At 35.6% G+C, this 27,393-nt stretch overlaps 1 protein-coding gene across 1 annotated transcript in view; it reads right to left on the bottom strand.

Moving 5' to 3' along the window:
* LOC100463589 (protein quaking) overlaps nucleotides 1–27,393 on the bottom strand; it is a 111,097-nt gene that overhangs the window by 59,265 nt on the left and 24,439 nt on the right. The window contains exon 3 of the mRNA XM_034670797.1: nucleotides 25,248–25,364. Within this exon, the coding sequence (XP_034526688.1) occupies nucleotides 25,248–25,364 (117 nt within the window). The remainder of the gene's footprint in view (nucleotides 1–25,247; nucleotides 25,365–27,393) is intronic.

Raw genomic sequence — 27,393 nt, 5'->3', positions numbered from 1 at the left:
GTTTCATTTGCTTGCTCTTCTTTACGAAACTCCAATTACACGTTAGACCATTTGACATGTTGTTCCCTGTATCTCGATTTTTTCCTCTCCCTGTTATTTACAACAGAAGTTTCTATTGCTCTGCTCTGTCTTCAAATCTGCATACTCCTTCCTCAACAGTTAAATCCATCCAGTAATTTTTTATTTCAGATACTCTATTTTCAGCTCTACAATTCCCATTCGGTCTTCTTTATTGTTTCTATTTCTCTGCTGAGATTTTCTATCTTTTTGCATTTTGTCTTACTTTATGAGAGTTATTGTAACAGGTACTTTAAAATACACATCTTGTTAGTTTCAACATCTGGATGCTGGGATCAGTTGACTGTCTTTCAAGAATGTAATTTTCAAGTTTTAATTCTCAACTATATGCTGATTCTAGATTTTGTTATTTTTCTTTTGAAGATCTATTTTTACTTTACTAGGCAACTGTCTTGATTCAATTCAGAACTACAAACTTCATTTCTTGGGTCCCAACTCTGGTCTTAGTTCAGACCTTTAGCTGAGATCCTGTAAGTCTGTTCTACATGTGTGTGATTCAGGGGTCAGCAAGATTTGGGGATTTCTTTTCCTGTCTCTTTTCTTTCCTGGATTCCCCTTTCCCAACAACAGGGGAATTTCCCCTAGGTTAGAATTAGTGCCACATACTGTGCTTGACCCCAGGTTAAAAAAGTCAGGCACAATATAAGCTTCCCTCCTGTAAACTGTTTGTATTCATTCCCCAGTGCCTTGGAGTAGCCTTGTATAATACAAGGGGTAGCATTCTATTATACATATATTTTAGAGTGGCTTTCTGCAGATGAGTCAGTCTGTCAGGAGTTTATTCATGCATTACTGGAAGCAGAAGCCCTCAAATTCTTACTTCAAAGCACTCGATGGCGATACTGGACAATATAAATCTTAACACACAGTACTGAAGAACTAAAATTATGTATGAAAATAGAAAACTAATTCAACAGTGGAGACGAACAGCTCCAGTTAGTAACTGGAATACAAGACACTAAGGGAAATATTAAGCATTCCTGAGTATCTGTGATGTGCCGCAGGCAATGTGCATGTTCCAGAGATGATTAAGACAAAGTTCTCACTCTGAAAAACATTCTGTAATCAAACATATATTAGGTGACTGAATGGAAATACAGATTAGTATGAGATTAATGGAGTACAAAACAAATAACTTCATTTGATTATATTGTTGAAGACTTACAAAAGGATTTGAAAAATCCAAATAGGATCCAAAACATAGACTAGGTACTTGGAAACTTTGTTAAGATCACAAAGCAGGTGATTTAAAAGGGTACTCTTCCTCATTTGCACAATAAAATTTCCTGTGGCTATAGATGTCCTTCACAAAATTCAGGAATATTTTTTAACCAGAAAACTCTCAATTACTCAGATATTACCAACTAATCCTTCAGTTACTTTTATAAAATAACACTTCAAGAATATTAATTATGCCACAACAAAAATGTCACTTAAATTGGGAAAACTTCACAAGAAAAAGTGACATCTCTCTGGTAACTTCATCTCAATTAATGAAGTTTATTAAAATGCGAAACGTTTTTCCTCAAATAATTAGGCAAAAGAATTTTCGGAGGGTGGAGAGAAATGAGTAGTGTTTTCCAAATGAAGTTTAGAGTTAAGTGTTTGGATTCATTAGTATTAAGCTTTTTAAAAGAGAAGGGAAAATTAGTGAATTCATGTATAAGTTACATTTAAAATGACAATGATAACAATATACATTTCAAGTTCACCCTAAATAGAATAATCATTATTTTTCTATTAGATTCAAAATACAGTGGAGTTCTTTTTTAGGCACAAAAACTGTAAGGCAAAAATTTCAAGAATTCTTAAAGAAATCATAGTTACAGTTTCATTAAGTGCTTAATACTCTGTAGTGTACAATCCTGAATCTTTATCATTCATAATGTTGGTCGGTCCCAGACTAAACCTGCTCTCTTATTAAAGTTTAAATTATCAAAAAGCAACTTAAATATAAATATTTAAGCTTACTAAGTTATAGAAGTATTTATCAACTGCCTCCAAAAAATTCACAAAGATTAGGATTCTATTAGATAATCTCTATTTAACCCACTGTGTATTTCCAAAGTAAAACTTAAGAAATTGTTATATATCAATAATCTCTACCCTACTTCCACACCTTAACAGTAAATAATATAAACAAAATATTTCAGGAATGATTGAAAATTATTTTCTTTAAAATTTTAGGAGCTTAGGGGGATCTGGGTGGTTGAGGTCATGATTTCAGGGTCCTGGGATCCAGTCCTGAGTTGGGCTCCCTGCTCAGCAGGGAGTCTGCTTCTCCCTCTCCTTCTGCCCCTCCTCCCCAGTCACACATTCTCTCTCATAAATAAAAAAAATCTTTAAAATACAATTTTAGGAGCTCAGATGTTCGTTTTATACACACACAAATATACATATATACACAATAAGCATATATTTACACATATACATAATACACACACACACACACATATATACACAACATATATATACGTATGTACACACACACACATCTTCTCTGAGCCCTAAATTCTATATAGGCTGTGATAGCACAGTACATTCATCACTTTTAAACTTAATTTATACACTGTATTTATTAAAACACTGTAAATTAAATGTATTCTACTTCTCCCATTTTGACTAGTATTAATGATTCAGTATTTTCCAAATCCAATTTCTCCCAGCTATCCTTGGTTAATTCAATTCTCCTAGACCACATACTTATCCCTGCTGACCCTTAGCCTCTGTTTTTTATCCTGAAAATACCCAAAACTCTCATTAAAGCTCTTATTTTCTCATTCAGTAGACTAACGAGGACTATAACTTGTGTATCTTTTATCAGCCATTGTAGGTCAAAACCAATTTCAAGGACAAAAAAGAAATGGCAGAGAGATCAGCGTAAACCACATACAATGTACAACACCCAAGTGGCTGACAGTATTGCAGCAGGATGCATTATGCTGAATGAGAAATGCGTGATCCACTACACTAGCATTCATTGGCTGAGTGCACGTCAGCAGGCAGAGCACAGAAAAACATGCATATTGGCAATTTACTATAATACATTTATGAACACTTTTTTTTAAAGAAAAATATTGCAGAGACAAATGACATTAGAAGAACTGGCACTGAGTAGAGCAGCGTCAAACAGCATACAGAATATGTATGCTTTACATCCTTTACATATATGACCTGTAATCTCTTTAAGCAGACCTTAGTGGTTATTAATTATATTCAAATTACACAGATTCAAGATGCAAGTTAGGATGGTAAAGTAATACCAAACTAACAAGTAATTTACTTATCTGACAGTAAGAAAACTTAAAAAAGAGAGAGAGAGTTTTAAATTTGTGTTAGATTTAGAAGTTCAAACGATTTAGGGGCACCTGGGTGGCACAGCGGTTAAGCGTCTGCCTTGGGCTCAGGGCGTGATCCTGGCGTTATGGGATCGAGCCCCACATCAGGCTCCTCTGCCAGGAGCTTACTTCTTTTTCTCCCACTCCCACTCCCCCTGCTTGTGTTCCCTCTCTCGCTTACTTCTTTTTCTCCCACTCTCCCTGCTTGTGTTCCCTCTCTCGCTGGCTGACATTAGGGCGTGATCAGCAGGGCGTGATCCTGGCGTTATGGGATCGAGCCCCACATCAGGCGTTATGGGATCGAGCCCCACATCAGGCGTTATGGGATCGAGCCCCACATCAGGCTCCTCTGCCAGGAGGACATTAGGGCGTGATCAGCAGGGCGTGATCCTGGCGTTATGGGATGGAGCCCCACATCAGGCTCCTCTGCCAGGAGCTTACTTCTTTTTCTCCCACTCCCACTCCCCCTGCTTGTGTTCCCTCTCTCGCTTACTTCTTTTTCTCCCACTCTCCCTGCTTGTGTTCCCTCTCTCGCTGGCTGACATTAGGGCGTGATCAGCAGGGCGTGATCCTGGCGTTATGGGATCGAGCCCCACATCAGGCGTTATGGGATCGAGCCCCACATCAGGCGTTATGGGATCGAGCCCCACATCAGGCTCCTCTGCCAGGAGGACATTAGGGCGTGATCAGCAGGGCGTGATCCTGGCGTTATGGGATGGAGCCCCACATCAGGCTCCTCTGCCAGGAGCTTACTTCTTTTTCTCCCACTCCCACTCCCCCTGCTTGTGTTCCCTCTCTCGCTTACTTCTTTTTCTCCCACTCTCCCTGCTTGTGTTCCCTCTCTCGCTGGCTGACATTAGATATGTCTCTGTCTCTGTCAGATAAATAAATAATAATCTTAAAAAAAAAAAAAAGAAGTTCAAATGATTTAAAACTTAAAAGGAGCTTTAAGTAGTCTAAAATTCTCTGGTAGTCAGTAGCTACAAAACTTCCAAATGACATTTAAGAATATTAAGAATATAATATGTCTCTTAGTAACACTTTTATGAGGTAGCAAAAATAGTAAAATACAATGTTAAAATCTATGGAAGTATAAAGGGCACACCTTGGGGTAAACAATTTTCTATTTTCGAAGGATTAACCCAACAAACAGCTGAAAAAAGTCAAGATACTTTTCTTTACCTCCTGTCTTCCCAATAGATAAAGAAGGGCATTATAGCTGCTTAATACACATTTTAATTGAGTGCTGCCACTGGTAAGAAGAAAAATGTGGAACCACTACTTTCCTATCAAACAAAGCAGGTAATTAACAGCCATTATGGCACAATCCCTTATCGCCAAAATACACAATGGATACTAACTTCTCTCAAAGCCAATGCTCTGTTACCAAAAAAGCCGAGCTTGTGTTTCAGAGTCACATTCACTTCTTTATTATACAAGCATACATTTACTGCTCAGTCAGACACCTATAATTAAACACAAGAAGACTATAATGCTAATATTCAGGCTAGCTTGCACGTAAGGGGGCTCCCCCTCCTCCCAGGACAGATGATTGCTTTTCATTTCAGAGTTTCAAGCAGCTACAGTTCACTTAGTTTTGATTACATGGCAATTAGATATGCAAATGTATAAAATCCGGAAAAATACTTTTTCAAACATCAGATTGTGAGTAATCAGGCCCATTCTCTTATCCTGTATATACAAGCAGCTCATTAAACGACTATTGTCTAAAAAACATTTCTGTCTCAAATGCCTTGGGTTTTTTTTTTTTTTTAATGTCAAAAACATTTAAAACACATCCTTGGAATAAACCTCTCTCGGCAAAACCCATTTCATGTGTATGTGCTTGTGCCACGTGGGGAGACACGGTAAGTGACCAAAGGAAAGAATACATCCAAATTCACATTGTCTACTGAGGGTTACTTCAAAACTTCTCAAGTAATTTGCTTTAAACTTTTAAAAATACACAATTTAAAACTTTCTATTAAATGACACCTATTATTAACAAAATATAAAATATTACAAGTAATATTAAGTATTCCCACCATTTGATTGAGAAACTCTTTTTATCTTTCGTTATGGGTTTACATTATAAGCTATAGGCAGATGTTCATGTAGAGAAGAATCATGTATACTCTGGAGGAGGGGAGTGGGTAAAAACGCACTTTAAGAAGATCAAAAATTGTTACTTATGTCTATGGGTGTGACTTGAAAACCTAATTAAGGTCACTGATGTTCTTTCAAAATGTACTTTATATAATATCTCTACTCTGCCAATTAATGTTACTTTCGTGTTTTAAATTTCAGTTTCATTTCTTAACCTCAAGTCCTACTCCACTAACTTATAAAGTGCTTGCTGGCTTTTTCTTTTTTTTCTCTTTTGTCTAACTTAAGTCATATATCAGTCATTTATATTTCAGTAAATTTTCAAGTGATTCTTCTGTATTATCTGTTTGAACTTCTATACTTTGAAAAATTCGAGAGAGTGGTAACTAAAAACTCTGTGGTAAGAACGACATAATTTTAAATGGGCACAATTACGTCCACACTTCACTGAGGAAATCAGAAATACAAATAAATGTCTGCTCTCGGAGAATGCAGCCTAGGTAAGGAAACAGGAATAGTAAAATTAAATATTACATTGTATCTTTAGAAAATAAGTACTGTGGGAGTTCATCAAGGGAAGATTAGGGAAGGCTGAAGAGCTCTGACAGCCTGAATTAAAATGAACCTGGAAAAAAGTTCCCAGTCCACGCCACCATTGTCCCCCACCTCAACACCCGCAAAAGCCTACTCTCGAATCCCCCTGCTTCAACTCTTACCCACCTCGCTACACATTTATAAGCTTTAAAACCATTCTCTAACTGCTCTGAGACTATTCTTTTAAAAAATATATCAGATCGAGCCACTCTGCTTAAAATTGTCCAATGACTTTCAACTGCTCTTCTGATAAAATCCCAACTCCTTCCCATGCCTACCTGGAAAAATCTGGACAGACACCATTTCTTTCCAACCTCCTCCTTCTCTCACCCCTACTCCCCAACCTGACCTTGCCACTCCTCAGTGTAATTTCTCATTCCAATATGACTGCCTTTGCACTGGGCTCTCATTTTACCCAAAAACATTCAGTCTTCAGGCCTTCCCATGTCACACAACCCTGATGAAGGCTTCACACAACCTCACTGAAAGCACTCCATTCTGATCACATGTACCGTTATCACCTGATGTTATTCTCTTCATGGCACTTACCACTAACTAAAATTGTCTAGTTCGCTTATACTTAGCTATTCGTTTTAAGCCTTCCTCTCTAACTTAGGCTCCCTGGGAATACAGGAAAACTCTCTAGTTCTTGTCTGGCCCAGAACAGGGAATCAAAATACTTCTAAATTATTAAATAAATTTTGAAAGGTGGAAGAACATTCTAGGTGGATAAAGGCATGTAATAAACACATGTAGGGGCAATATGAATGGTTTGACATTTTAGAAGGCGAGAAGATGGGACTGACATCATTATGGGAAAATAACATTGTACCAAGGAGATAATGGACTTCATTCTATTATTTGCTGGACAAACAGATCTTATTGGGCAAATTCTCACCTATACCACAAAGTCAATTCCTCCAAAAACTAAATCATTTCAAAAAATATTCCTTAGAAAGTTTTAAAAAGTAAAGATTTGCTATTGAATTAAGAATTTCAAAACATTTAAATTTCACATTTTTCACATACTGTAAAAAATAAACTATGCTAATCAAAAGCAATTAAAATTTCTTAATAAAATTGTTTTAAAAAGCAAAGTAATTGGTAAAAAAAGAAATAACTGAGGAAGAGTGGAATTTCCAATTTTATCCTATAGAATGAAATAACTTATAACAGAATGTAAGATTTAATTGATTAAATAAAACCATAACAATTATAGAAAACAGCAAATACCTATATGAACTACTGGGAAATGTAAAAACTGCTGAGCTTCACCCTAAAGACAGAATCCACCAAAACAACAAAAAAATGTAGCTGGACTGTCAGAGTGAAAATTTCATTACGCAAAATTAAAAGGCAAAAGATTCCTTCCTTCAAAACGTATTTCCTGAGTACCAACTATGTGGAAGTTACTTAACAGCTCTACCACAGAGGACAGCACGGTGAACGAAGTGAACAAAACAGACAGCACTCTGCTCTCATAAGAACAGCAAACACACTCCCCTAGGAGGAGGGATAAATAATAATAAAACACATAAAATATCTCAAGAGTGATGATGGATAGGAAGAAAAATGCAGGAGGCAAAAGGATAAAAGGAAAGTGGAGGAGCATCAGAGGCTGCCATATTTGAGCAGAGTGGTTATGGAAGGTCTCTCTGAAAAAGTGAAACTGAACGAAATCTGAAATGAAATGGGGATGGGGTTACACAGCTTTGGGGGAAGAGTATTCCAGGCAGAGGGTGTAGCTAGACCAAACTCTACAGTGAGAGCATTCGCATGCTATGTTCACAGAATGGAAAGACGCTCAGTCACAGAGATGGCAAACAAAAGAGAAGCCTGGAAGGCAGCTGGACAAGATCACAGTGGGCCTATTAGCCACAGAAAAGATCTGACTCTGAACATACACTTGTAGGACTATTTTAAAATTTCACTCTGGTTGCTAGAGGGAGGCAGGCAGGAACAAGACATAAGGAAATCGGACGGCTACTGAGGAAGCACGCAATATAGTAATCAAACCCATGCACTGAAACCAGCCTAGGTTCAAATCCTGACTAAGCAACTCACTAGCCAGGTTAAGAGAAGGTTCTTAACTTCCTACCTGCCATTTTCTCCATGATAAGATTAGAATAAAAAACAGCAGCTACCTCACAGGATTGTCTCAGGATTTAATGGGTTAATTCACATGAAATGAGGATAAACAGCAGCAGCTCTATCTAGCAATTGCTCAGTGTGTTGGCAGCCTTAAAACCACTACCACCTCCACCTCCACCACCACCAACAAATGAGCATTACATTCACCACTCACTCCTACGTCCACCAAACCAGGCAAGATGTTATTAAGTAAGCAAGCTGGAATTCAGGGGAGATTCCAGTCAAGAGATAAAATTCTAAAGCCAATATAATATAGAGGAAGCTCTCTAAAGATGTAAACTTTTGTAGGGAGATGACACAACCTGAACCTAAGCATAAATAAGGAAAACAAATGCCTTCTCTTTGGAATTAGAACTATCTGAAAAGAAGAAACTTTGCCAGTGGACAGTGAAAAACAAAAAGCTGATCATGATTAAAGAAGCTAAAGGGTAAACAGTTAAGAGGGTAGACATGAGAAATAAGGTCAGTGGTTGTGAAGGGTGATGGCTTCTGCTGTTAGTCTAAATGGAAGAGAACTCTGTAACATCCAGCTTCCCTGAATAGTAGCACCATCCTTAGATGTATCTAGAGAACCAAAAGGAGAGGGACAAATTACAACAATTCTAGTTAGATTCAGGACACAGAGTGTAGTGTTATTTGAAATAAGTTGATTTCCTGTATGCTTTAATGAATAAATGCTAAAGTCTTCTAGTATATGCAGGTAAATATATATATATTCTTAACCTATCAGAAATGATAGGAAGTATCTTCATTACAGTTGAACATCAACTGATAAATATGAAGCAAATGACAGAGAAAAATAACAATTTTGCAAACACTATTATAGTAATAATGGATGTAAGCAAGATCCATTAACCAATGCTACAACTACTGGGCAGAATCTTGTTGAGAACACGATATTTACAAAGTTTCAAAGTGTTCCCCTTAGATTAGGTATTAATTTAAAAGGGGGAAAAGTACCCCTATAGTGAAGAAATATGACTGACATCATTTTAACAAAATGATCAATGTTACTATCATCAAAACAGGGCAAACTAACACTGTGTAACCAATGCAGTGTGCTGAGGACAGGGCAACACTTTAAAATAATCCTGCCCAAAATGCATGGCCTGAATCTAATTATGAGAAAACAATGAAACAAACCCAAATCATGAAAGACAATAAAAGGCTGAGTAGCCGTTTCAAATTAGAGATCTAGAGATATAAGTGTCATGTGTGATCCAAACTGGTTTCTGGGACAGAAAGAATTGAAATGAATGGAAAATTGGAGAAATTTGAGTTTAGAAAGTCTATCAAAAAATATAATATTATAGCAGTATTAAATTTGCTAGATGTGAAGAAAGAGACCTTGATGATGTAAACAGATGTTCTTGTTCTAAGGAACTGCACTCTATGATAGGGATGAAGGGCCAGGGCATCTGCAACTTAACTCTCAAATGATTCAGCAAATAAAAGGTAATAACAATTTTATACACACACATGCGTGCACACAGACATGAATCAATTCTCATTACTGCGGGTAGTTATGATCTACAAAGTCCTGTGAACACTGAATTAGAGAATACTACACCATTGTTCCTAAGGGAAATACAGGATTATGCTACTGTGAGCCTCTGGTCACAACATTTCCATCAATCAGTGGTTATGTAATCCAGTTTTATGTGTGTTTATGTTTGTGTGTGTATGTTTATATTTAAAAGACACATTTAATATATACTGTTAATTCATTAACATTGATCTCACAGCCAACAACACTGTAACTTACTCCTGAAGGAAGACTAACGTGTGTTTTCTTCCTAAGGCATGTCACAGCCTTCTTGTGCTTAGAAACACTAGACAGTAATTTGTTTTGGGGTTATTTTTAACATCAAAGTCACCAGCAAAAAGCAACTATGCAAAAAACATAGCACTAAGCAGACAGTGAAAAGAACACTTATTCACAGCATTAGAGTTAAAACAAGAGACTGGTGTTGCCTTACTTGACTTCAATTGGAACAAGAGCACTGGATGACTCACTTTTTTTTTTTTTTTTTGGTTCTCTGAGCACACGTCCATTAAATAACTGTGAAAGGGCCAAGAGCACTAATTTTGAAATTACTAATAAATCTTAGCAAATAGGCGAATTCATGAGTACACAATTAGAAAATAATGAGCATTAACTGTATGTAAGTGAATACATCTACATATACATATGTAAACAAAAGAAGAGAACAAACACGTGCACAAAGTTGTACAAAATGTTAATAAATATGGCAAATCTAGGTAAAGGGTCTACAGGATTCATTGTAACACTCTTAAACTTTTATGCAGGTATAAACTTGCATTTTTTTCTAAGTGATAATTAAAAGAAAACACAAAATAGTGGTTTGGGGTGGTGGCAATGACAGGCTATATACAAAAGTGAATATTAAAGTCCAAATAGATACACAGTAACAGATTTAACCTTGCTAACCAAATATGCAAATCAATACAAAGTATATTTTTGTCTCCCTAAAAAACTGGTATCCCAATCTTAGAGAAGATTCATTACAAAAACTTTTTTACTTCCTGTTTAGAGTGCTTATAATTTTTTTTAAAAGATTTTATTTATTTATTTGACAGAGAGAGACGGTCAGCGAGAGAGGGAACACAGCAGGGGGAGTGGGAGAGGAGGAAGCAGGCTCCCAACTGAGGAGCCTGATGCGGGGCTCGATCCCAGAACACCGGGATCACGCCCTGAGCCAAAGGCAGACGCTTAAGGACTAAGCCACCCAGGCGCCCCAAGAGTGCTTATAATTTCAAACAGTAGCTTTAAAAGGCAGTTTTGGTAATACATTTTCAACCAACCAAATATACTTCTATAAATTCATCCTAATAATACATGCAGATATTCTTCACAACATTTCACAGTAAAAAAAAACAATTAGTTTTTAACAGGTACATGAGTTTTTATGGGGATAGACAGATACTGAGTGAAATATATCAGTGTACAAAAACATATGGTCTTAAAATATGCATCGACATATAAATGTAACACTTGCCTCCAAATGGGAAAGATTATGGTTTAAAAAAAATTGTCTAATAGTTTCCATACTAAACATGAAAGGCTTTCACTATCAAGAAAAAAATTATTTTGTAATAGATATAAACTTAAGCATTTGCTTTTACTATTTGTGACTTCTGTCAAAGTTGTGAACTCTTTTAAATTTTAAATGTCTTTTTTTTTTTTTTTTTTTTTAGATTTTTTACTTATTTATGTGACAGAGATGGAGACAGCCAGCGAGAGAGGAAACACAAGCAGGGGGAGCAGGAGAGGAAGAAGCAGGCTCCCAGCAGAGGAGCCCGACGTGGGACTCGATCCCGGATCATGCCTTGAGCTGAAGGCAGACCCTAATGACTGCGCTACCCAGGCGCCCCTAAATTTTAAATGTCTTAAAACACTTTTATTCAACAGCTTGATCATACTATACATCTTCAAGTATAAGGATACTTCCAGTTACTCATTTGTTTCTTAACATTCCATAATCTCATAATTTAAATGAACACAAGCTACTAGTCAGAAATTAATCTTGTTACAAAGATGAAATTATACAAGACTTTCTTCACATCAGAGTCTTAAAAACATTTTCAATATGAAATGATTAGTCTTCTCTATATAGAATACTTTACAGGTATTTGAATTCAGCAAAACCTTATGTTAAAAAACTTATGAACAACTTTATAAAACATGCCTATCTGCTGTAATTTCTATTTACTCTCTTCTAAGTAACAAATAATTCACAAAATAAAAATTATTTCAATAATCTGAGATTCAGTTTTAATTTTTTGGCCACACAGGCTGTGTTATTGACCTGGTATGACAATTTATATCCTCCCCCAAGAAAACCCACAAAACAATTATACCTGTCTTTAAAAGCAAAAGAGTTAACAATTATACATAAAAGCTACCATGTTTTAAAATCACAAGAATAACAATGTAATTTCTGTGAATCATTATCACTCATACTAGAGTTAAGTAGAAAAATTTTAAAACTAGTAGGACAGAACCGGATGGCTAACTAGGCTTAAGAAACTGCCTAATAATTTGCTGTTAATATGACAGAAAAAATTTTCCAATCAGTTTGTTATGAAGGATTTTGAAAAAGAATATCAACCGATGCAACATAAATGATATACACATAAGCAATGTTCCACTACTAATCCTGTCAACATAGACTGAATCTTCTGAAAAGAAAATCTGTTATATACACCACAACTACAAGGTGCTCAAATATTAACTAAATTGACTGCAATCCAATCAAGACTTAATTTTAAAAGGCTCATTAACAGCATCTAGTGATAAAATGGACTCTCCCTTTTCACTGAAACCCATATCTCATTTCATTAGACATGGTCAATTAACTCATCCTGGTATTAGATCTACGGCAATTAGCTTAAGTTTTACAGGTTACTTAACATGCTACTTTACTAATGAAAACAAAGGTTTATTCTCATTGCATCCATCTTTTTACTCCTCAAACAGTGCCTTATCAATTTTAATAACTGTACCTTAAATAGAATTTTTATTTCAAATCCTCCCAATCTTTCTTAGCAATTAATATGGCAAAACAGCGGCTCTATTCTCTAATAGTGTCTTGAGATACTATCGAATCTGAAATAAACATCTAACTTTTAATACTGTTTTATACTTTCCTATCTTAAAATAAGGCTAAGCCACTTGAGTCCATATTAACATGTAATCAGAAACAAAACTATAAAGTCAATATTCTAAAATGAATTTTATTTTAAAAACAGACACGGCAAAACTGAGAGAGTGAGAAGAACAAAGTGGAAAGGAAGAGAACACGATGAAGCTAGTTCAATTCCGTAAACCAGCAGATCAAGTCATAAGCTGGTGCTGCTGGGAAGTACAGCCTGCAAGTATAGAAATCAGGTGTGTTTAGAAACTTTTACAGCATTCCAACTGGATAATTTTATCTGTTGATATAAAAAGTTTTAAACAGGATTGAATTTGTCTTTATCAAATTCTATTTATCTGATAATTTCATTGTAATTTACAAAAGGATTGGTCTACAATGGATTAGAATTGTTCTGTAATGGTCTTTTAGGGCAGATTATTTGAAAAGCACTAATTTAACTCTCCAGAAAGGCACGCCTCCCTTTCTTTCTAAAAAGAAACCTACCAATCATTTTGAGGTTGAATTCAAGACCAAATCCTGTAACATTAAAAAAAAAAAAAAAAGCCTACAGTTACTAGGGAATTAGTTTATAGCTACAACAGCACACTTTTAAGACATAAGTACTACCATAAAATTATGTCAAAGGCTCCAAGGTTTAAGAGATTACATTTGTTTTGATTTCAAAATAGATTTAAGATCAGAGGATCTACGTTTCAAAGATACTGATTTTATCTCAACACAAGGAAGAACTTTTTTCTTTTTTTTTTTTTTAAGGAAGAACTTTCTAACAAATTGGTCATTTGTCTGGCGTTAGGATGCTTCTCCCTTCCACCTATCCTTTTTATTACTGCCCAGTTATCTTTTTTAGAACAATTAACATATAACTTCTTACCTTAAAAACATGAGCACCAATGCACTCACTGCTCAAAATTTTTTAAAAAAAAAATGTTTAGTATTCAAGCCCTTATATCCTCAGATCTCAGCTTTGTCTCCAGTATCTACACTGCCTTCTCCACCACACCTCATAACTTCCACTGCAACAGGCCAAGTATTAACGTGACAAAATACACAGGTTGATCTTACTGGTATCCAGAATATCATCCCTTCTCAACTGTCTTGTAAATTCCTGGTGTAGTCCAATTCTCTCTAGCTTTTCCTAAAACCTTCAATCTGCAACAGAACTCATTACATACTTCCTTGACTTCCCATAGTACAACGTGTAACATCTAGTGGAGCATTTACCACATTGTGTATTCATTCATTGTCAACACATCCGACTCCCACAGATGAAATCTCCCTGAGGACAAAAATAAGCACTGAAAAATATCTGCTGGCTGAGAAAGCATTAAATTAACTATGAGGTAACAAAACTTGAGTAACAGTCATTTGCAATAAAGGAATAAAGTATCACAGAATTAAACATCACAAGGGTGGTTGGACTTCAAGGCTTTAATGAGGTTCCTTCCAAACCAGATTACATAATGCTGTAATTTTCATAATCATTCTTCTAAAGCAAGTTGATTTGTTTTCATAGCTAAATATATTATTCAAATCAGATTCATGAAACTTTGTAAGTATACAATTTATAAGATTTGTAAGATTAAGAGAGAATCTGTAAAAATTCCTACTTTCTAATGCATCAAGTCAAAGGTACCAATAAGAGGGGATGGGTGAGTGGGGGGAGTAAGGCAGGGATATAAAGCAGGGAGAGAAAAACCATTCCTTGCAGGGAATAAATGGCCTTTCCCAACTAAGGACTCCACAAGAGAATCAAGTCATAAGGCTGGGCCCAAGGCACAAATTATATATAATTATCTTTTCTTCTAACACATCTATAATGATACTTGTTGTGAATCGCTCTAGGTAAAACTGAAGAATTTTTATGTTCTGTGGTTCAGAAGAGGACCACTAGCTGAGAAAGGCCATATAGACTAACAGAAAATCACAGTACTTTTCCTCTTAAAAATATTTTAAATAGTAATTAATTTCTTAGGCACAAACAGAAGTTTGTTACAATTATAATGTACCAAAAGACCAATTATACTATTTCAACTATGTCTAATAATTACTTAAAAATGGGTTGGATGGGAACATAAGAAATATATTGCAAAGAAATGACTAATTGGGAAACCATAGATGGTTGCATTGCTCATAACAGCAATGACCTTTCTCACTCACACACACACACACACATTCACACACACACACACACAAATATAGAATAGCTTCTTTAAAAGTGCCTTTAACAGATTTCAATCTCCTGCATAAAATATAAAGTTTAAGACCGTTGGTGAATCTTTTGGGAAACTGGAACTCTAATACATTGTTGGTGGTAATGCAAAATGAGAACAACCCCTAGAGGGAGAGAAATTCAGCACTAGCTAGCAAAATTAAGTAATGCGATACCACTTCTAGAACTCTATCCTGAAGATAAACTAACGAGGCCATGTAAAAATGTATATAAAAGCTATTCAATACAGCACTCTCCCTATGTGTAACAGCAAAAAAGGCTAGAAGTAAGGCCGCCTGGGTGGCTCAGTCAGTTAAGCGGCCAACTCTTGATTTCAGTTCAGGTCATGATCTCATGGTCCTGGGACACAGCCCCATGTCTGGCCCCTTGCTCAGTAGGGAGTCTGCCTCCTCAGTCTTCCTTCTTTCTCCATCTCCCTCTGCCCCTTCCCCCACTCATGCTCACAAGCTCGCTCTCACTAAAATAAATAAATAGGGGCGCCTGGGGGGCTCAGTCAGTTAAGCGTCTGTCTTTGGCTCAGGTCATGATCACAGGGTCTTGGGACTGAGCCCCACACTGGGCTCCTTGCTCAGAGAGTCTTGCTCCGGGACCCTGCTTCTCCCTCTCCGCTCCCCCTGCTTGTCAATAAATAAAATCTTTTAAAAAATAAAATAAAATAAATAAATCTTAAAAAAAAAAAAAAGGCCGAGAAGCAATCTAAATGCCCAATAGGGGAACGTTGGAATAATTTATGGTATATCCACACAATGGAATATGATAAAGTCATTAAAAGGACTGTCTCAATATACCCCCACAAAGTGATCTCAACAATATACAGTCAAATAAAAAAAAGTAAGGTGTAGAAAAGTGCAATGTGTATATAACTACCTATGAAAAGTGAGAAATTACACACATAGGCATACACAATTGTCATACTTAAGCAAATGTTTATTAAAAAAAAAGTGTAAGAATAAACTGGAAACAAATATAAAAAATTTACCTCAATAGCAAGGAGCGGGAATACATAGGGATAAGAGCCAGATTCTCTGAAAGTTCCCTACTTAAAGATGTGACTTTGAACCATGTAACTATTTTACAAGTAACAGAAAAATAACTGAAGAAAACTATTAAAATTAGAAAACCAAGTGCAAATGAGCTTAAATGTGGCCCCATATAATGATGTACCTGTTATACACTGGGAAATTACTGAATGTTTTAAAAGAATTTCAATCTCTAGTGGGATATACTCTAAAAACAATACGAACTGGGGAAAAATTGTTTTCACTGACCATGTTGTTGATAGCAGTGTTTGTACTGTTATTCTGAGACTTTTATATATTTTAGAATAAAGCAAATGAGTCATTATTTTGTGTCTTTATAAACCAGGATTTTTCAGGGGGAAAGAAAATAGATAGATAAGATCAATTAAATAAGATACTGTAGCCCTGATTTTGAATGAGAATGAACTTGTATACACCTGTATTCCTGAATGTGTGTTTATGTGTGTATGTGTATATGTATGTATGTATGTTATGTATCTCCTAGCTCTGTCCTGAAAAGGTCTACAAATAATGAGTATGACTTAAGTCCCAAATGCAATCCCTATTACTATTTTTCACTAAAAATAACTAGGACTCCTTAGAGAAATGGCTGATTTCTTAAAGAAAAGTCTGGGGAGGAAATTTTCTAAGCTAACACTGGACTATCATACCATACTAGAAAGCAAAGTTACTAGCCCCAACCACTGGCGCAATGTCAGAAGGACTTAGAAGTGAACATGAGGAGGCCCCCAGTGGCCAAACAACATGATCATTAAAAACACTAATCGCAATGAACTGAAACATCAAAATAGTTTACATGCATTCATAATGATATTCAAAAAGGAAATAAAAAGACCTCATTCTTTATCTTTGAAGGATTCCTAGGCACCAACTATTTTAAAACTAGTAAATAAAGAAGTGAGCATTTATCTAGCCTTTCCTATAAAAGGTAAACCTAGCTAATATTAATGAAGAAACAGGATATAACCATTTTTCAACTCCTACTGAAACAAAAGGCCTAAAAAACTCACCATCACCACACTACTTGTGAAATATTCTTTCAAAAAAAAAAAAAAGAAAGAAAGAAAGGAAACGAGGAAGGGAGAGCAGGAGATCCAAATCTGATTAAACATTTCTCACTTACCAAAAAATACAGAGGACAGAGGTCACTGTTAAATACCACCATGCAATCAGCAAAATCCACAGAATTTTTTAGGATAAATAACACACAGTCCCTTGACAAATAAAATATAAGAAGGAGAAATAGAGCTGAGGGATGGAATGGCTTAGGCAATCAATTAACTGTAGTATATACAGCCCTCACTTGGATGCCATTCAAAGTATTTTAAAAACACATTTATGAGACAAGAGGGGAACTATGAACACTGATTAGATATTCGATAACAAAGAAAATTTGGGGTGATAAAAAAAGCATAAACATGATAGCATTAAAGAGCCCTGTTATTTTAGAAAAACATAATAAAATATTTACAGAGGAAATTATGTCTGGAATGTGCTCCCCAAATCATATGGCATGCAGAAGAGGGACTAAGAGCCGTGGAGGAGTGACAGCATACTTGGAAGGAGACAGGCAATGCTGATGCTGGGTGAAGGATTATTGTTACTTAAAACCAGCCATGATGCGTATTAAAGAGGGCACGTGATGTGATGAGCAACTGGGTGTTGTATGCAACTGGTGAATCAATGAACACTGCAACAAAAACTAATGATGTACTTATATGTTGGCTAATTGAACATAATAAATTTTTTAAAAATTAGCCATTATGAAAAGTTTAAAAGAATAAACTGTACCTATGCTAAAGGATGTCAGAAAGCTAAATATTCAACAAGATCATTTTTTTAATATTTTTTATTATATTATGTTAGTCACCATACAGTACATCCCTAGTTTTTGATGTAAAGTTCCATGATTCATTACTTGTGTATAACACCCAGTGCACCATGCAATACGTGCCCTCCTTAATACCTATCACCGGCCTATCCCATTCCCCCACCCCCCTCCCCTCTGAAGCTCTCAGTTTATTTCCCAGAGTCCATAGTCTCTCATGGTTCGTTCCCCCTTCTGTTTACCCCCCCTTTCTTCTTCCCTTTCTTCTCCTACCGATCTTCCTACTTCTTATGTTCCATAAATGAGTGAAACCATATGATAAATTGTCTTTCTCTGCTTATTTCACTTAGCATTATTTCCTCCAGGACCATCCATGTTGCAGCAAATGTTGAGAAATCGTTCTTTTTGATGGCTGAGTAATATTCCATCGTATATATGGACAAGATCATTAAAACAGGTTGTCTAAACCATGCTTACACCTGATGTTACGTCACTGTCTATCATATCCACTTTGGGATGTTAACCAAAAAATAACTGCATTAATTCGATCTCTTTCAAAGTGTTGAGACAGCAGTAACATCTTCCATAAGAATAAAAGTCTAAGCAACCCCCCAAAAAATCAAGAAAATTTATCTTTGCATATTGCTGTCAATATTGCCTTGAAGCATCCTTTATAAGTGTGTCTTCCTATTGCACAGCACAAAGTCTTAAGACATTATAAAGCTCAATTATTTAGTGAATTGACACAGGATACAGAGTTGCAGAAGAAAATGCTAATTATAAAGCATCATATCTAATATTATCCATGTTCTATAGCACATGTGAATATATATATAACTACATGAAGAACAATCTGTAAGAAGACATGCCAAAACTGTCAACAGGGGTAGGCGGTAGAGTGACAGAAGAGGTGGAGACTTTAATTTTTTTTCAGAGTATATGTATTCTTAAACCTTTCCAAAAATGTATATTAACTAAGTAATTAAAATATATATTAACCATAAGACATGAATAGGACTTAAGAGATAATTTAAAAAATCTGTAATGTATATGAAAAGATGTAAAAATGTTATGAAATTCTATGTGTTTGCAATTATACAATATGCCCCTCTAATAACATTTCATAAATCATGTTCCACAAAACACTGTATACCCTCATAAAAATAATATTAAAAACTTATTACAGATTGATCAGGTTTTAAATTCAAAGCTGATATTCTGATGAGAATGATTTGCATAGTTCAATTTGAATGTTCAGCAAGATCTGCATTTATATTTACTGCAGTCATTAGTTAGAAATGGGGGACTGGATAAGTTACATCACCTCTTTAAGTCTCCAATCCTGTTAGAAGAGTAAAACTATCTTCTGACGTTATTGCATGGTCTGAATCAGACATTGCACAGATTGTGAAAGCAGTTGATACCATCTGGTCATAGTTATTAGCAGCCCTAGAAGGGCCATCTGATCCCTTAAGTGCACATCCCTTCATTTCAAGCAAAGAGCTCTAAGTGAAATTACTAAATCTCAATGGAAATTTCCAGAAGATAGGACATTTAACTAACCTGGCTTTGATCAACTGTAGACATTTCACTTATCAACATTTCTGGCTGGGGGGCGGGACTGGGAAGCAGAAACACAAGCATGGATACTTAGTCCCCACTTATTTATGACAGGGGAGCTCTCAGAGAAGAGCTAATGGATGTTGAAGAGACAAATCCCCAAGAGTGTCCCCTACAACACCACTCACAAAGACTCCCAAAGGTGAACTTCATTTACCACTTTAATAACTATCACTCCACAATATTATCAAGTATCTAATTTATGCATGAAACACTCATCTGTTTTAATGATTTCCATGTATTCATCTGCTATACTAGAAACCAGCTGACCGCCATCTCTGTTTTTTGAAGATGAACCCATTCCCTCTAGCATGCAGACATTTTTCCCAGAGCTCTCCACCTGGACCCTCTAGCCCTCTGCTATATCAATGGAAAAACTACCAAAAATCACTTTCTTTTCCAAAAATTACTTCTCTAGAATTATGCTCAACTACATAATTTTCTATCAGAAAATGGGATTAAGCCTTCCTAAAGAAGGATTTCTGGCAATCCAGGGAATGACACATAAAAAAAAATTCAAAATATATTATCCCTGAGGAAAAAGCTAAAAATTTTGGACAAGTTTCACAAAATATACGCATGTTGACTTCATAGTCAAAGTTTAAAACTACTCAATATTCAAGTTCTAATATTCCTGAAGTTGCTATCGCTCTCAGAAATAGTTCTTAACTAGGAAGTAGTACACCACAGGATGTAATACAGGTTGTAGGTTGAATCTGGACTGCTACTTTTTGGCATGTGACCTTTGGCCCCATTACTCAACCTCCTGAAGCTCAATTTCCTCACCTACAAAATAGGAATAATAAAACTCAGATCACCTCACACCTGTCAGAATGGCTAAAATTAATTAACACAAGAAACAACAGGTGTTGGCAAGGATGTGGAGAAAAAGGAACCTTCCTGCATTGTTGGTGGGAATGCAAACTGATGCAGCCACTGTGGAAAACAGCAAGGAGGTTTCTCAGAAAGTTAAAAAGAGAACTACCAGGATCCAGCAATCACACTATGGGTATTACCCAAACAATATAAAAACACTAATTCAAAGAAATACATGCCCCCTTATGTTTATAGCAGCATTATTTACAATACCCAAGATATGGAAGCAGCCCAAGGGTCTAGTGATTGGTGAATGGATAAAATAAGACGTTGTATGTATATATAATGAAATATCATTTAGACATAAAAAGAGAGGAGAGGGGTGGGGGTTGGTTTAAACAGGTGAAAGGGATCAGTGAGTGTATTTGTTGTGATGAGCACCAGGTGATGTATGGAACTGCTGAATCACTATATTGTCCACCTGAAACTAATACAATACTGTAAAAAATATACACATAAACAATGTAAAATATAAAAAATATTAAAAAATAGAAACAAACTAAAAAAATATAATACTGTAAAAAAATAAAATGATAAAAAAATAATAACTTACAAGTAGAAGTTATGGGAAAAAACCTAAAACAAACATGTGTACAATACCTAGAAATAATGCCTGATACAAAGTACGCACTCTATGAATCAGAAGAACTCTCCATGAAGAGGCAGCCGGGTGGCGCAGGAGGTTGAGCGTCCAACTCTTGGTTGCAGCTCAGGTCTGATCGCCAGGTCATGAGATCGAGCTATACATTCTGCCCAGAGTCTGTCTGAGTTTCTCTCTCCCTCTCCCCTACCATCCCCCCTTCCTGAACATTCCTCTCTCTCTCTCAAATAAATTTTTTAAAAAGAAAAAAAAAAATTAAAAAGAACTATCCATAAAACTGCTGGTTTCCAGTTGCTGACACCATGGTACCATATATGTAATCAGAGACAGAGGGACAGTTGGCCGGCTCCCAAATAAGTACTGGCTGAAACACACAAGCTTTCCAAGCTTTGGTCACAGTCTCTTATAAAGTCTGACTACAGCTCCTGATCTCTGGTTCCATGAAGTTTACCCAGTACCATTCCACTGGGTATTTATATACAAAAATCAATGCTGTTATGCCCATCAATAACTCTGAAGTAATACCAATCCAAAAGAATAAAAATTAAACTGGTATTTTCACTCCCTTGCTTAAAACCAGCAGCTTAGAATAGTATGGTACTGCTTATCTTGCCCAAAGAATTAAAAGTACAAAGGGTTTATAATTTCCTCTACTTACAAACTTTTTTATGGGGACATGGGGGGAGGCATCTATGCCTTTCATTTATTACCTAAACTAAACATTCATTCCTTTTTCAGATTTTTTTTTTTTTCAGATCCTACTCTGTGCCAGGTACTCATCAAGCACCAGGGAAATGCTCCATAAAACAGACATGCTTTGCCTTCACTGAGTTTACCAGGCTAGTGAAGGATGCAGATCAGCAAACAGCATTTTCCATCAAATTTTAGGCAACCAGTAAATTAAGATTTTCTAGCTTTCTCAGCTTTTACAAAAATTGACAGCTCTGCAGAAAAGCTTAAAGCCAAATGGCTTTTCCTTTGAAAACACCTGAAATACACCTAAATCAGCCTAGTACAAAGAAGTATCACATCAATACTTCTTTTTGTCTCCATCTGCTTGCCAAGTTCTTTCTCAAAATAATAGCCAAGTAACAAATGATAGCACTTTCCATTTGACTTTACTTTCATTAACATTTTTAAGAGCTCAATGAATCGAGTAACTATAGCATTAACCAAAATGACTTGGTTAACAATTATGTGTAGATTTATATTAAAATTATAGGAGACACTCCTGGTATTAAAGATATGTGCATAAATTCTTCACAGACTCCATATACCATAATATCAAACATATGACAGTCATTCAAACTAATTTGATATGCCTGAAGTATGTTCATCTGTAGTATTTTAATAAAACTAAAAATACAATCTGTGGCCAAATTTTTGTGGTGTCTTATTTTATTGTTTCTCTTGCATTATGTATAATCTATAAGTTTTTTTTATTTTGGTAGCCAACGGTACAAATTAAAAATAAAAAGAAAGTGTAAACTGCTTCTACTTGTGGTTAAGAACAAAGTGAACAAGACAGAATACAGATGCACCAACCAGCAGAGAGAAACAGAACAGAAAAGCGGTGAGAATATGGGATACGCAAAGGTCACAAAAGTACAAAGTATTCTCCTTTTCAAAACTTAGAAACACAGTAGCAGTCTCCCCACCTTGATGCAACATTAAGAGTTGAAACATAAAATGCACTAACTATCCAATTACAGTTGTTCCCCTCTTATCTGCAGCTTTGCTTTCTGTGTTCAATTACCCAGGGTCAACTTAAGTCAGGAAGCAGACGATCTTCCTAACTCATCATCAAGTTGAAGTAGCCTAATGTTACAGTCTCTATCATTCATCTCACTTCATCTCATGCAGGCGTTTTACCATCTGATCATCATCACAAGTGTGAGTACAGTAATAATAAGGTATTACAAGAGAAACCACATTTACAAGAGACCACATTCACATGACTTACTACAATATATTGTTATAATGGTTCTAATTATTGCTGTTAATCTCTTACTGTGCCTAATTTATAAATTAAACTTATCAGACATATGTATAGGAAAATACACAGTATATACAAGGTTCAGTACTATCTGCATTTTTGGGCATCCACTGGGGGTCTTAGAATGTACCCCCACCTGTGAATAAGGGGCACCACTATAATAGTGTAAAGACAAAACTTATTAGGAACAATCATTAACATTAACTGATCACTTACTATGATCCAAAGCACTATTCTAAGGGACTTATAACTAAATTAATCCTCACAATCACCTTATTACTACTTCCATTTTTATACAGCAGAAAGAGATTAAGTAATTTGTCCAATGTCACAAAGCTGCTAAGTGACAGGACCAAGATTCAAACCTAAACAATCTGGTCACAAAACTCACTATCTTAACTATTCGGTTCTGCCAAAGACAGAAGAATATGTTCCTCAGGCTAAAATTTCAACCCCAGTCAAGAAAAAAAAAATTCACGATGTCTCATTACACAAGTTCCAAACTCTAATCCTTGGTGTCTATGAGTGTGTGAGTGGAGAAGGGGAGGGCCCTTACTACAGAATTAACAGAGGCTGAAGAGTGGAGCAAACATGTTTTTTCACTCATTTATAAAGAGTGTTTAATTGATGGATATACTAATCTTAAGGTAAAGATTTACTTGTCCATCAACTGTCGATTTCATTTTTCCATGGCTCTTAAATTAGCATTGCTTAATGCCAATATAAGTATCAAGTGCAAACGGGAACCAAAACTGCATGCCAATGTAACACTGCCACTCAGCTGATTCAGAAAATGCTTGAGTGTTTTAAGATTCTAATAAAAAATGTTTTAAATACAATATTTAAATTTGCTGAAGGAGAACACACATACTTGCCCCAAAATATCTTTAAACTCAGCTGACAAAAACAGGTTATAATAAGATTTAAAGATAATCAGTATTATTGGGGATGCCAATTTTTTAGCTACAAAGTCATTCTTTGCCTGTAAGGTGAGAAAATGACTGCAATCCAGTCAGGTGGTGGGAAAGTGTAAATGAAATGAGGTGGAAGATCAGAAAACAAGCACATCAGAGTGAAGTCAGAATACTTTGTAGACCTGGTGTTTGTTCCATGAACTCCACAAAGTGATTCAACGCACACTCTCCAACATAAGCTGACTACAGATCTATTACTTAATAGCCCTTTCAAGATAATGTATTTAAAAAATAATAACCTCCCTGACAGTACGTTTAATATTTGGCGATCATATCTAGGTTTTTCTTCTGTTAAATTGAAGTATAATTCTTATATAGTGTTCCATTAGTTTCAGGGGTGAAGGGACCTAGAGGGTATTTGCTAAGTGAAATAAGTGAAAGATAAATACCATGTGATTTCATTTATATGTGAAATTTTTTTTAAGTTATTTTTTTTAAAAAATCAAACACTGTTTTATACAGATACACATTGAAAAGTATCTTGCCTAACAGTATCACTGGGTAACAGGAAACCAGGCAAATAAAACCTTCCTAAAAACAGTATTTAAAGTAGACAGTTAGGTATTCATTAATTAAACTAGCAGGACAATAAGTGGCAGGAGAAATTTTTTAAAAACCCAGAAAACAGGAAGAATATAAAGTAAAATGTCTAAAAAACTTACAATCAACACAAAATGTTGGTGAAATCCAAGATGAGTATCATATGGCTAGTTACAGCTTTCTTTTTCTGTTTAATAGCTCTCCCAGTGATCTGACACACAGCCAAAGCTGTTCATTTGATCACTTTCATTTAAATCTCATCAACAAAAACATTTTAGATTTTTAAAACTTTTAATGACATACCTTTATATATACAACATTATAGTGTGACTAGTTTCCAAACTGGCAGCTTTTCAACCGTAAATACCAAAATAAGTTAACATGATGGACTGAGTGATACCTTAGTTGGCTAAATGAAAACTCATGATAATCAACAAGAAAAAATCATGACAACACCTTAAGAAAATTCAGAAGTTTCAGATATGAAGTAATGTATAGTGCTTTATGCACAAAAGAACTGGATATTTTATTATTAGAACGCAGAAGTATAAGTAAATTATTCACATCAAGACTTGCCCCCACATTCAACGACTTACCTTCTTTTTATCCCTCATCGAGCCTTTGCCTCGGACCATTATTTTACATCCTGTTTCTGCTTCAAGCTGTTTAGCAGTAAGTCCTCTAGGTCCAAGGATTCTCCCAACAAAATTAAACTGGAAAAAAAAAAAGTCACTATATATTATTCACTTGCTCGAATTTGTAGCTCTTAAAATTATTTTACAATGTATTTTTGTCAAGTTAAAAATTTTTTAATAAATCTTAGAGTACTTACGAATTTCTAGCCCAGTTTGAGGGTGTAATCAGAAGAGCTCATTGTGCAGCATGGAAGTTTCATATGTATTAACACAAATTATGAATTAGGAACACCACTATCTACATGGAACAGGTATTGTACTGAACTGTCCATTAATATGTAATCTAAATCAGGATTTTTAAACCAGTATATTAAAGAGTTTGACAAAATCTTAGATGCCACCCAATACAAATCCCTTCTACAAAACTCTGTAATGTCAGCATACAGGGAATTGTTCATTATGTTAAATAGTAATTGCACTTTTTACAGAGATCCTTGGGAAAAATTCTGGTCTCATTTATCTAACAGGAAAATACTTTCTCCAAAGCAACTATTCAGAGAGAATTGTAGTTTTTGATTGGCTTCCGTAACAACAATGGCCAAATTTGGATTCCACCCTATACTAAGTATTTCAGTCTTGAGAGCATAATATTATTTGCACAATTTTATGTCTGTATCTTATTTTTCTTCCTTTTTTTCATTTCTAACTTTAACTTACACTACTAGTTTTACAAGGAGCCTTAATTCTTTCCATGAGTAGGAGAGTGATAAAAGTAATTGTATAAATAACTGCCATCCCTCAACAGAAACTTCTAGTACAAAGGCCAACGGGAAGCACAGACTGACTCTAAATACTGAAAAGTAAAATTTCCTCATTCACAGGTCAACTGCACAAAAGACAAAAAACTGAGTTCCACAAAACGCCATGGTGGTTTTTATTTATTTATTCAAACAGGTACTGATTCCGATGTTTACGGCTTCCTACTTTTTTCTTGCATTTGATCCTACTACTCGTATATCATTACATAAAAGTAATATGCTAGCATTCACTGCTGTTAAGGGCTTAAGAAGCTAAGGCATTTCTCCAATCTTCGGTACTCCCCAACAGCAGCTCTACTTTCCCTCACTAAGCTGCTCACCAACATTGCCACATCTTACAAGTGATAGGCAAATCAAAGATGGATAATACACGGCCCGCTGGGAGAAAGCACCTTTCCCTCAGGGGATTTTGATACAACTTTGTCCACCCCAAGACTCAATAGACTGATCCTATAAGCACCTGCTGTAGCTCTACAAGCTCCCCAATTCTAAAATTTGCCTTTCTATTCAAATAAAACCCCTTATCCTTGCCTCGTTCCTTGGCAAATAATACTTTATCTACCTCTTTAATCAAACTAAATCCCTGCCATCATCCATTTTAACAATGCACTCGCTTCCAACCCAGAATCACTTTTCACATCTCCCATTTGAATAAACTCAACTACACTATTATTAAGTGTTTAAAAAACTCTTAAAGCACACAGATCCCAACTGGTATCCAAGCTCTAATACTGAATAATAATTAGGAATTTGAAAGTCACATCAAATAAGCCTCAATTATACAATGGAAATGATACTATCCGGGAGAGCTGTATGGAGGTGTGTATGTGTGTACAGCATAATACATAAAAAAAAGTCCAAGACAGTGGATAATTAAAAGCCTACCGAGTCCACTACAAATTCACTTTAGGAAACCTAAGGCCTTCAATCAAATATACAGCTTGGAATGTCCATATAAAGGGATATGGTCCATAAGCAAATTTGCCCTAGAGAACTCCAGAGAAACTTGAGTTTTGTGGCAAACTAGAAAGAAAAGGTGCGAATGGTATACAGAACACCAACAAACAGGGATTAACCTGCAGGTAACAGGCTTGAGTTTTTGTCTCCATGAGAACATCTGGCTACCTTCTCAAAGCTGACACACTTCAGGTGATCACCTTATACGGAAGCTTGCAGTGGGTGAGCCCAGTACATGAACATGAAATTTCATAATTCAAATGTTCAGTGCTTCATACTTAAATATGAATAGACAAAGCAGGTTCACCAAAGACTTGGGAAGGCTAACATGA

The sequence above is a fragment of the Ailuropoda melanoleuca genome, chromosome 10, assembly GCF_002007445.2.
Source record: "Ailuropoda melanoleuca isolate Jingjing chromosome 10, ASM200744v2, whole genome shotgun sequence".
NCBI lineage: Eukaryota > Metazoa > Chordata > Mammalia > Carnivora > Ursidae > Ailuropoda > Ailuropoda melanoleuca.
The sequence above is the reverse complement of the archived record's forward strand: the minus strand, read 5'-3'. Positions and strand labels throughout refer to the sequence as shown.